General features: G+C 44.2%; 1 protein-coding gene across 14 annotated transcripts in view; it reads left to right on the top strand.

Moving 5' to 3' along the window:
• Nucleotides 1-12743, top strand: part of PXK (PX domain containing serine/threonine kinase like) — an 86461-nt gene that overhangs the window by 38917 nt on the left and 34801 nt on the right. For all 14 annotated transcript variants that reach the window (XM_064274308.1, XM_010589707.3, XM_064274319.1 and 11 more), the window contains one exon: nt 1622-1808. In XM_064274308.1, the coding sequence (XP_064130378.1) occupies nt 1622-1808 (187 nt within the window). The remainder of the gene's footprint in view (nt 1-1621; nt 1809-12743) is intronic.

The raw sequence follows: 12743 nt of genomic DNA, 5'->3' as shown, positions 1-12743 counted from the left end.
GCACATGAAATTCACACACTGAGGTCAAAGAAGATTCTACAAGCTTCCAGGGACAAAACAACAGGTCACACAAAGGATCAAGAATCAGTACTGCTTCAAATATTTAAGAGCTGCCCTGAAACTAGAAGACAATATAGGAGTTCTTTCAAATTCTGAAGAAAAATTATTTCCAACTTAGAATTCCACGTCAAGACTAACTATGAACGCCCAAGAGGAACATGCTCCTGAGAAAAACCAATTATATGAGATCAAAAGGACAGCATTTGCCCAAAAGCAAAGATGAGAAGGCAGGAAGGGATAGAAAATCAGGACAAAAGAAAATGGGGAAACTAGGATGGTAATGGGGACAGTGCTAACAAGTTGTGAGAAGTGAAACCAATGTCAGGGAGCGCTTTATGTACAAACTATGAAACGGGAAAGTAACTTGCCCTGTAAACTTTCACCTAATGCACAATTAAAAAAAAAGACTGGCTGTGAATCAAGTGTCAGGGTAGAAGAGACATTTTTACACATGCAAGGTTTCAAAAAACGATCTCCCTTGCTCCCTTCTTTGGGAAGCTGACAGAGGATATGCACCTCCAAAAACAAGGGAGTTACCTAAAAAAGGAAAGGTATGGGATAAGAAGCCAGAGAGAGGCAAAGGCATCTCCAGGATGGTGAGGAAGGGGTGTCCTGGGGTGCCAACTTTGCAGCAGGTATAGGGGTAGCATCCTGTGGGAGCAGATTAGAGGGCTCTGGGACAGCTGACAATGGAACTGAAGCATCTGTATATCTGAGTGAGTTGAGAGAAGGCTTAGAGAAGGCTTGGAGTTTAATAGAAAAACGAAACAAAAATATAGACTGCAAGCTGTCAGAAAGGAAAAGTAAGCATGTCTATTTGGCTCAGTTGTGAATATCATTTACTTAGTGAAAACATGAATATTGCACTAAATAAAATGATAATATACCTACTGGAAGGAATGGGGACAAGATATGTGTGGGGTAAGGTCAGGTTTGTGAAGGAGAACTTAATCCTCATCTTCACAGTGGGGAATTTGTGAGATAAAGCCTAAAAATGAAGAATCAAAATATAACAGCATAAGCTCTCCCCAGTGCCAAAAGAACTGCTGAAACACTTGGATGTGGATGCCTTTGAGGAGGGGTGTCATGGGACTGCCAATAATAATGAAAGAAAGAACTATTTGACTCTTAAAATTATGTTTGTGTATTAAAAAACAAAACAAAACAAAAACCATTGCTGTTGAGTCAATTCTGACTCATAGCGACCCTATAGGACAGAGTAAAACGGCCCCATAGGGTTTCCAAGGAGCAGCTGGTGCATTTGAACTGCCAACCTTTTGGTTAGCAGCCGTAGCTCTCAACCACTACGCCACCAGCGTTTCTGGATGTATAACTTTGATAAAAATAAAAACACTTTAAAAAAAACAAAAAACTTTAAAGTTACTGTGCTTAATACAGTACTTCATCAATTCTAAGATTCACAGTGTTATCTTTAACATCTTTAGTATCACTGAAGTCAGGTTGTCTTAAATTTAATGAAATATTGTGGTTCAGGATTCTGATATTGTATCTTATTTGAGGATGACAAAAGTATAATCCTTTCTTTTCTTCTTTTTTTAAGATTTCAGGCCTAAGTCTACCTCTTCCTCCCAAAAAATTGATTGGTAACATGGATCGTGAGTTCATAGCTGAGAGGCAGAAAGGTCTTCAGAACTATCTCAACGTTATCACCACCAATCACATCTTGTCTAACTGTGAGCTGGTTAAGAAGTTTTTAGATCCCAACAACTATGCTGCCAACTACACTGGTAAGCAGAGGAGGCTGTGAGCTACAGTCACGAAGGCAAAGGGGCACTGTTCTTTGCTGCAGATACCTACCATATGTGGGGAGAAACTCCATTTCCAATGGAGAGGTGTCCACATTTGTGATAGGATATTGTTCATTTACTAGTTGATACTTGATTGCAGTTTACTGTAGATGTATAGAAAATAATTTAGTTCCAAAATGTTCGTAATTCTGCATAGAAAAATGTGGAAGAAAAATTCTGGCTGTATAGTGGCCTTTTTTTTTTAACATAAATTTTTTTTAATGTATTTTAACAAATATTAACATTTTACCATCTACAGCTCCCTTTTTTTAAGACATACGATAGTACAATCACTGAATCTCTCGTCTCTCCCTTTCACCAGAGTAACTACTCTCCTGAAGTTGTTCTCTATCCTTCGTTTCTATTTTAGAGATTTTTATCACACATGTAAATATCCCTAAACATATGTGTATTTTATATAATATTGTTTTTTGTTTTCACTATTTATATAAGTGGTATGCTGGTACATATGCTTCTGCAACTTCCATTGGTTGTTTGTTTTTAAAGTTGATTTTGTTGTTGTTGTTGAGAATATACACAATCGAACATAGGCCAATTCAGCTGTTTCTACATCTAAAATTCAGTGACACGGATTCCATTCTTCAGGCTGTGCAGCCATCCTCACCCTCCTTTTCTGAGCTGATCCTCCAACATTAACATAGACTCACTGCCCCTAAGGTTCCTTTCTAATCTTTTGAGTTGCTGTTGTCACTTTGATCCCAAATAGATAGTTTTTAAAGAGCATAATGCTTAAGACAGACATTTTTTATTAGTTAAGCTAAACTATTGTTTGGTTTTAAGAAGACTTTAGGGGCTGTTGGATAAAGTTTAAAGACTATCTCAGGGCAATAGTTTCAGGGATTCATCTAGCCCACTTGGCTCCAGAAAGTCTAGAGTCCATGAGAATTTGAAATTCCGTTCTACATTTGCCCCCTTTTGATCAGGAGTGTTCTATAGAATCTTCGATCAAAATATTCAGTAATGGTAGCCAGTCGCCATCCATTTCTTCTCATCTCATGGCAAAGGAGGCAGGTTGTTGATGTGTCTTCTTCCAATCCTGATGCTATATAGTCCAGCTTCTTGGATTACTTGCTCAGCATACAGATTGAATAAGTACAGAGAAAGGAAACAACCCTGATCCATACCTATTCTAATTTTAAACCACACAGTATTCCCTTGTTCTGTTCAAATGACTGCCTCTTGGGCTATGTACAGGTTCCACATGAGCACTATTAAGTGTTCTAGAATTCCCATTCTTCACAAAGTTGTCCATAACTTGTACGACCCACACAGTTGAATGCCTTTGCATAGTCAGTACAACACAGGTAAACATCTTTCTGGCATTCTGTGCTTTCAGCCAAGATCCGTCTGACATCAGCAATGAGTTCCAAGTCCTCTTCTGAATCTGGCCTGAATTTTTGGCAGTTCCCTGTTGATGATGTACTGCTACAACTGTTTTTGAATTATCCTCAGGAAAATTTTACTTGTGTGTGATATTAATGATACTGTCACCTAACAACACAACAACAGAGTCACCTGCAGTGCTTTAAAAAATCCTCATGACAATTAAATCAGAATCTCTCAGGTTGGGTATGGACATCAGTAGTTTGTAAATTCCCCAGGTGATTCCATTGTACAGCCAAGTTTGAAAGCCACAGCCTTTGGCCTTGCTACTTACATTGTGGTCCTGTGACCAGCAACATTGGCATCATCTGGGAGCTTGTTAACCAGCTGCTATTGAGTCAGCTCTGCCTTATAGCCACGCTGTGTGTATGAGAGTAGAACTGCGCTCTGTAGGTTTTCAATGGCTTGTTTTTTGGAAGTAGAACGCCAGGCCTTTTTTCTGAGGTACCTCTGTGTGGACTCAAACCTCCAGCTTTTAGTTTAGCAGCTGAGTATGTTAACCTTTGCACCACCCAGGAATCCTGGGAGCTTGTTAAACATGCAGAATACAGGCTCCACCCCAGACCTTCTGAATTGGTATCTGCGTTTCAGCAAGGCCTCCTGATAATTTGTATGCAAAGTGTGAGAAGCCTTACTCTAGAATGCACCTCCATTTTTTTTTTTTTATTATTGTGTATTAGGTGAAAGTTTACAGAGAAAATTAGTTTTCTATTCAATACTTTGTACATAAAGTGTTCCGTAACTTTGGTTTTGTTCCCCATAATGTGTCGGTGCTCTCCCTATTTCTGTCCTAGGTCCCCCATTTCCTTTCATCCTGATTTTCTGTCCCTTCCTGCTTTCTCATCTCTTGGGCAAATGTTGCCCTTTTGATGTCATATAATTGATTGTTCTAAAGGAGCACGTTCCTCTTGGGTGGTGGTTATTTTATGGGCCTGGCTATGGTTTGGCTGGAAGACGGCCTCTGGGAATGGCTTCCATTCCAGTTCAGAAAGGTGTCTTAGGGCCACAGTGTTGGGGGTTCCTCCAGTCTCTGTCAGACCAGTAAGTCTGGTCTTTTTTGTGAATTTGATTTTTTGTTCTATGATTTTTCTCCTGCTTGTCTGGCACCCTCTGCTGTGATCCCAGTCAGAGCAGCCGGTAGTGGTAGTTGGGCATCATGTAGTTCTTCCGGTCTCGGGGTCGTGTAGGCTGTGGTTCATGTGGCCCATTAGCCCTGTGAACTAATTGCTCCCTTGAGTATTTGGTTTCTTCATTCTCCTTTGCTCCGGACGGTAAAAGACCAATAGATGTATCTTAGATGGCCACCGGCAAGCTTTTAAGACCCCAAGATGTAGGATACAGAACGTTTATGAACTGTGTTGTGCCAGGTGATGTAGATGACCACTGAGTCTGTGGCCCTTTGCCTTCAAGCCTAGGAACTTCATCCTGCGAGTTGTTTATGTCTAAGAAGTTGCCCCGACTGTGGCCATTGTGTGCTCATTGTCTATATTAATATATAAGCAACATCTACAGTTAGGTATGTAGACATATCCACCACCAAACCTATATCTGCAAGTGGGTGTGTTCCCTTACATCCTCCCCCACCTCTTGGTACACCTGTCTGCCTGTGTCCCCATTCATAAATTAGTGTTTATTAATACCATTTTACAGGATTGTCTATGCTGTAGTAATTGCCGTGGTTGCCCGTTGTTCTTGGTTCCTGTCCAGTCCTCCCATGCCTTGGTCCTGCATTGCCCGTTGTTCTTGGTTCCTCTCCTGTCCTCCCATGCCTTGGTCCTGTTTCGCTGACTTCCCCCATATAGTGTATTGCCTTAGCTTTTGGGCAAATGTCGCCCTTTTGATCTCGTATAACTGGTTGTTCTAAGGAGCACCTTCCTCTTGGGTGTTATTATTTATTTTATGGGCTTGTCTATGCTTTGGCTCAAAGGCAGTCGGAGTCCACAGGGTTTCCAAGGAGCAGCTGGTGGATTTGAACTCCGAAGCTTTTGGTTAGCAGCCTGAGCTCTTCTTAACCAGTGTGCCACCAGGGCTCTGAGTCTCTTTCATTATGCTGAGTGAAATAAATTGATCACAACAGGACACATATTGTATGGGACTACTATTATAAAGAAATAAGAAAAGGTTTACACACAGGAAAAAAAAAAATTCTTTGCGGGTTACCAGGGATGAGAGGTGGAGGGAGGGAAATTACCAAATAGATAGAAGGCACATGTTAATATTGGTGAAGGGAAAGGCACTTTAATAGAAGTGCCATGCGGGGGCTAAGGAAAATATTTCTCCAGAATGTAACCGAGAGAAGAAAAGTTTTATTTCAATGTTGCACTTACTCTAAGTTACAAAATCTAACATTAAGTTGGTATATGGATTCCCTTCTCCCCCCACTTGTTTTTTGGTTCACATAGGAGAAAAGACATCACAGATAGGACCGGGACCCTGGGACAGCTGGCATCCTGGCAGGGTACCATCTCCTGGGGCTTCCGTTTCTCTGTGCTTCCCCGCAGTTCTCTAAATTGCCACACAGCAGGTCCTCTGGATTGACTGTTGATGACAGTCCACGCTGGTTCTCCACATCATTTCCCGGGAGTGCCTGCTAACGTTGTGAATGCAGCATCAAGGTGCCGCGTGCACGTACTGATGCTGTTCACTCAGGGCACATCGCTGTCTGCTAGTGCCATGTGTTGGTGCAGGGCTGGGTTTTGGGGGTGCAGCTCGCAGCTCTCAGAGAGCTTGTACCAGAAGTGCATTGAATCGCATGGGGTAAGAGCTAGATGGGATCTTGGAGCAGTCTTATCAAGACTCTCTGTTTCCAGGTCTTGGCTATTTCAGATAAAGCTGCAGCTGTTGTTAGGTGTTTTTGAGTTGATTTTTGACTCATAGCGACCCTGTGTGACAGAGTAGAACTGCCCCATAGATTCTTCTAGGATGTAATCTTTATGGGAGCAGATTACCAGGTCTTTCTCCTATGGAGCTGCTGGATGAATTTGAACTGCCAACCTTTCTGTTCACAGCCGAGTGCTTAACCGATGTTAAGGGCTTAAAAAAAAAAAAGACTAAAATAGACTAACTCTCATCTTATGGGTGAGGAATCTGAGACCCCCAGTGATTCCTTAGTCTTACCAAGGGTTATACATTTGTGGGACTGCAGTCCAGCCTAATTGTTTTCAAGATAAAACGCTACTTGAAGAAGCTCTGGTGGCAAGTGGTTAAGAGCTCGGCTGCTAACCATAAAGGTCAGCAGTTAAATCCACCAGCCACCCCTTGGCAGCCCTCTAGGGCAGTTCTACTCTGTCCTTTAGGGTCGCTATGAGTCAAAATCGACTTGATGGCAATGGGTACCTCCCTCATATGCCACTGTTGTCTTCAGTCTTCCCCACTTCTCCCAGCATGGCCAACAGTCAGGAGCCCAAAGCAAAAGTTGTGGGCAGAGGTAGAAGGCCACCAGGAACTCCTTCCAGAGCCCAAGTGCTCAAGAGGCCACCATTTAGAAGGTACAGTCCTATAGTGAAACCATAGCTGATGGATGCTATTTTTCAGAGATGCTGATTGTTTTCCCCTTTGAATGAAATGTCAGACTTGTCTTGCCTCTAGGTTGACTCACCAGCAGCTTAAGGAAAAGGAAGTACAGGCCACTGCCTCCGCCAGCTTGACCGAACCATTCCCCCGGCCAAGTGGTCTTGAGCATCATCAACATGCAGGCCATTGCCCTCCTTCTCCAGGCTTCCTGAAATTCACAGTATGGCCCATGGTTCCTCAAGGGCACTCTGCATGCCTGCCAACTTCTGGGTCTTCTCTAAGTAGGGCCACTTTTTTCTTTCGACATGGATAGTGTGTCTACCTTGTATCATTTCCAAGTGGTCTGTGGTCACCACCCAGTTTCACTTCAGCAGAAATTGAGTTCTGCATTCAAGTGGTGGCTGAAATCAACATGGTCACTTTTCCTGCTTATTGCTGTGACTGAGATTGAGGGTGCCTGGTTGGAGCCGGGACTGTGATACCACACTAGTCCCCTGCAGATGGGTAACCAGGAGCTCTCCAGACATCAGCAGCTGTCTTCTGCCCTCCCTGAGTCCCCAACCTGGGATTGCTGGGCCTTTCTTTCTTTTCCTTGTTTTCTCTAAATTATCAAATTCACGGAAAGAAAATTAGCCCTGGGCCCTCAGTGGAGAAGTTGTGAGGTGTTCATTGGGATCGCTGTTGTTAGTTGCCGTCCAGTCATCTTCAACTCATAGCAACCTTATATACCAGAACAAAACCCTCCCCAGTCCTGTGTCATCTTCACGATTGTTGTTATGTTTGAGTCCATTGTTTGGCTACTGTGTCAGTCCCATTTCACTGAGGGCCTCCCTTGCCTTTGCCAACCCTCTACTTTACCAACCATGATGTCCTTTTTTAGCAATTGATCTTTTCTTTCTTTCTTTTGAACATTTTATTGAGTTTTAGGTGAAAGTTTACGCAGCAAATTAGCTTCCTATTCAACAATTCATATACAAATTTTTCTGGGACCTTGGTTGCTATCCCCACAATGTGTCATTGTGCACTCTCCCTATTTCCACCCTGACTTCCCCGTTTCCATCCCTCCATTTTCCTTAACCCTCCTTGCCTTCTCCTCTTTGCTTTTGGGAAAATGTTGCCCATTTGGTCTCAACTATACCTACATAACCACTCACAAATTTTTGGCTGTATTACTGTTGTTGTAGAACTGTATATGTTATTGCATTTACCGTAGTTGTCCTTTATTCTTGCATACTCTTCAGTGTCTTCATTTACCTTGGTCACGTGCTTCCCCCATATTGTGTACTGCCTTTCCCTTTACCAGAATTAACATGTGTCTACTATCTAGTAAGTGATTCTCCCTCCCTTCCCCTCCCACCACTGGTAACCATCAAAAAACACTGCTTTCTAAGTGAAAACTTTGGTGAAGGGTAAGACAGTACACAATATTGTGGAAGCCTGCACAATCTGTACAAGGCAAGGTCATGGTAGCTCCACAGACACATCCAAACTCCCTGAAGGACCGAATTGCTAGGCCGAGGGCTGTGGGGACCATGATCTCGGGGAACATCTAGCTCAACTGGCATAACATAGTTTATAAAGAAAATGTTCTACATTCTACTTTGGTGAGTAGTGCCTGGGGTCTTAAAAGCCTGTGAGCAGCCATCTAGGATACTCCACTGGTCTCACCCCTTTGGAAGCAAGGAAGATCACCCTATACTAATCCTTTCTTATTAACATAACAAAGGCAGCCCATTCCCAAATGGGATTATAACCACAGGCATAGTGGTTAGGATTTACGATACATATTTTAAGCCCCATGGCACAGTGATTAAGAGCTCAGTTGTGCTAATCAAATGATCAATAGTTCGAATCCACCAGGTGCTTCTTGGAAATCCTATGGGGCAGCTCTACTCTGTCCTATAGGATTGCTATGAGTTGAAATTGACTTCATAGGAAAGAGTTTGGTTTTTTTGGTTTTATCCTGTATGGGGTTCCTTGAGCTTCTAGGATGGTAACTTCTTGTCTTTCATAATATTTGGTAAGCTTTCAGCCAATATATCTTCAAAAATTCTCCCTGTGCTTTTTCCATCTCCTTTTCTGGAATTACCTAGTACACATAAATTATTCCTCTTGATGGTGTCCCTCATAACTCTTAGGCTTTCTTCAGTCTTTTTTTCTGATTGTTCTTCAAACAAATTGGTATCAAGGGATTTGTCTTCTATTTTGCTGATTCTTTCTTCTGTGGATTCTTCTCCTGTGTCCTTCCATTAAGTTGTCTGTTTCTAATATTTTATTTTTAATCTTCTGAATTTCTAGTTGTTTTTGTATGGTTTCTGTCAATTGAGTCTGTCATTTTGTTCTTGTATTGTTTTCCTGAATCATTCTAGGGTTTTTTTTCTGGGTTTTCCTTGATCTCTATGAGGATCCTAAATATAAGTCTTTTTTTGTTCATTTATTTGTTTCTATTGTGCTTTAAGTGAAAATTTACAGAGCAAATTAGTTTCTCATTCAAAAATTTATACACAAATTGTTTCATGACATTGATTGTGATCCATGCAATGTGTCAGCAGTCTCCCCATTTCCACCCCGGGTTCCTTGTTGCCATTTGCCCAGTTTTCCTGTCCCTTCCTGCCTTCTCATCTTTGCTTTTTGGAAGATGTTGCTCATTAGTCTCATTGAGACTTCAGCTCTTGGTTGAGCTAAGAAGCATGTTCCTTCACCTGTGTTGTTGTTTGTTTTATAGGCCTATTTAATCTTTGGCTGAAAGGTGGACTTCAGGAGTGGCTTCAGTTCTGAGTTAGAAAAGTGCCTGGGGGCCATAGTCTCAGGGGTTTCTCCAGCTCTGTCAGGCCAGTTAGTCTGGTCTTTTTGTGAATTTGAATTTTGTTGTACATTTTTCATATAAGTCTTTTGAATTTCTTCTCAGGTAGTTCTATTATTGTTTAGTCCTTTGGAAGGTTTTCTTTCCCTTTATTTTTCTCACTTGTTTGAGCCATCTTTTTCTCGTTTTTTCATACAATTTGCTATTGTCTGGTGTCTCTGATGCATTAAGGTGATTTATTTATGTATTCATTGGCTGATTGTGTGTTTGTTTTGTCCTGATTTTTTGTTTTGTTCTGCTATATCAGGGTGGGCAGAGCAGGTGTGTTCTGCTGAGCCCTGGTCTGGCAGCACATGTGTCACTGGGGGGAGAGGCAGTGACGGGCAGGGTGATTGTGCGTGGCTGTTCACTGGGTGTACAGGGTGGCTGGGGTGAGCTGGGTGGGTATGGGCCACCACCTGTTGTCAGTCCAGTGGTGCAGGAGTGCGTGATGGTGCTCAGCAGGTAGGCAGGGTGGTGGGCAGGATGGATGTGGTGGGCAACCAGTGGCACAAGGGTGTTCACTGCTGTTTGCCCTGTGAGTGGGGCGGTAGGTGGGAGTGTGTGGCAGGTGACCAGCAGGGTGGGTATATTCACTGCTGTTTGCTGGGTGCGCAGAGTGGCAGGGAGGTGGTGGACGGGGCTGGTTGGGGTGAAGGGGTAGCTTGTACTGTGGTCCCTGGACATGCGGAGCAGCAGGGGTGAGGGGGGTATGCACTGCTAATTATAGCAGGGAGAGGGGGCACATGCTCCTCTGGTCACCTGGACACTTCCCATTGGCTGCAGCCAGCAATCGGGACCTGGCCCGACCGAGTGTGAGGAGGGGGAGTCCTGCCTGGAGTCCTGGTGGGGGACCTCCTGCTGACACTCTATGGACTTGTTACTCTATGTTCGCCACTTACCCTAATGGTCAGGGACTGCCACTAGTGAGTAGTCCTGTCGTCTTGTCTTTGGATCCTGGCTCCCTCCCTGCTCTGCGCAAGCCAGGATCCCTGGAGCTCTCACTTGCCTTCCTGTACTTCCCTTCTTAGATCTGGTTCATGCCCTGCATACCTTGCTTCACTCCAGGCATGTCTACACAGTTTCTCTGTCTCCTATTGGGAATTAAAGTTGGCTTCCTGAGCTCCTTACCCAGGATCACTGCTGGCTTTGTCTCAAGATGAGCATGCCGTGCTGGGCTGACTAGGAAGATACCTCCACTCTGTATCTCTCTTCTTTCGCTAGTTTTGCTCAGTTTCTTCTTCCAGTCGGTGTTTGATCTAATTCCTTATCCTTCCAGTTGATGCTCAGGGTTCCAGGATTGTCATCTGTATCTGTTTCTCGAGTCTTTGCTATAGAGGGACAGCTGGTACATCTGACCAAGCCACCATCTTGGGCCATCTTACTCGTGATTGGTCTTTTCTAATGATGTGTCCAAAATAAAGGAGCCAAGGCCTCACCATTCTTACTTCTGAGGATCATTCTTGTTGTAATTCTTAGACTGATTCATTTGAATTAGAAAGTCTGGTTGAGGGCCAGCTGTTCCACAGGGAAGATAGGCATCTCCCAGTTTAGAGGTTTTCGTATTGTGAAACACACACACACATACACATACACATACACACACCACTACCTTATTAGTCCTTATTAACAAAGCACTCAGAGTGAAGGGTTTTTTAATGTCCACGCAGAAGTCATTTGGACAAAACATCAGGAGGCCTGGGTCCTGGTCCCAGCTTTGTCATTAGCAGCACTTCCTCTCTCAGGGCCTCAGGGTGCTGACCTATAAAATGAGGTGGGGGTGGAGGAATGGACCCAGGAGTGTTGAAGCTCCCTTCTCATCCTAAAGCCCTGGGAATCCTATACCTAGGTAGGACCTCGAGTAACGGGTTCCAGGATCAAACAAGAGGAGTTTGGCGGTAAGGGGAGGAGTCATATTCAAAGAACAGCAAGGTGTTTTGGAGGGGTTGGAGGCCCAACTGGCCTCTGGGCTGGGTTGGATTGGGGTCTGCCTTGGAGGAGCCTAGCTGCAGGGCTGGAACTAGCTGCAGGGCTGGAAGAGGCAGTGTTTGGGTTGGGATCTAGGAGTTTACAGGCTGCAGACAGTGAGGGGCTTGAGCTCAGTGGGAGGCATAGGTTGCACTGGACAGCTTTTCTGCGTTTCCTGCCTTGGGCTTGTTTATCAATGTTTACTTAGTGTGCAGGTTTCCTGCATGTGTCAGTGCTAAAGAAGTAGAGGATGGGGTGCCTTCCTTCTCTGGGATTTCATCTTCTGATAGGAGAGAGATTCAGCATCCATTGACCATGTATTGAGCCCTTCCTTCTTGCTTCATCAAACATATTTATTGAGCACGAACTATGTGCCAGGTGCTATTGATGCAGCAGTCAGGAAGGTATAGCCTCCCCACCCAAAGCACTTATGATGGGAGACTGACAGGCAAAGGCCCAGGCGGTGAACATGGGACAGTACCTTGGGTGTAGGGATGGACGGGTGGATGGTCCAGATCTGAAGATGGAAGATGGCTTACCAGAAGAGGTGCCGTCTACACTGAGGGCTGCGGGTGAGTAGAGTTAACCAGGCCAAGAGGCAGAGGCCAGTGCACCAGGTAGAACAGCCTAAGGAGGTCATTCCATGTGGCTGTGGCCTTTACAGGTTGAGATGTGTCCTCCCAGCCAGAGCTCACAGTCCAGTGGAAGAGAGAAAATCAAAAACGAGTAACCCTAATACATGACAGACCATGGGTGGGTCTCCTAAGAGAGGGGCGGATACAGCACTGGGAGTGTACTGAGGAGGGAGGGAGGATGAGGGTGGCTAGGGAAGCAGCAACAGCTTCCTGGGGAAGGTGTCATTGGGCTGGGTCTGGAAGGATAGCTATGCAGGAATAGGACATGTCTTCTGGGCCGTGGGAGGCAAATCTCAGAGCCAAGGGGACTGTGAGACCACACACTGTGGGAAGTAAAGCCAGAAAGGTAGGTTACAGTTAGAGGTAGGTTGAAAACTAGGTTTAGAAGCTTGGTCTCGATTTGGTAAGGCAATGGGGAGCCCGGGCAGGCTGCTGAGCAGAGGAATTGATGATTAAGGTTGAAATGTATTGCTTGAATCTGGGGAGAGAGGGGATTAATATTGGGAGCGTGGT

The sequence above is a fragment of the Loxodonta africana genome, chromosome 22 (genome assembly GCF_030014295.1).
Source record: "Loxodonta africana isolate mLoxAfr1 chromosome 22, mLoxAfr1.hap2, whole genome shotgun sequence".
Lineage (NCBI taxonomy): Eukaryota > Metazoa > Chordata > Mammalia > Proboscidea > Elephantidae > Loxodonta > Loxodonta africana.
This window is presented reverse-complemented; position numbering and strand designations above follow the sequence as displayed.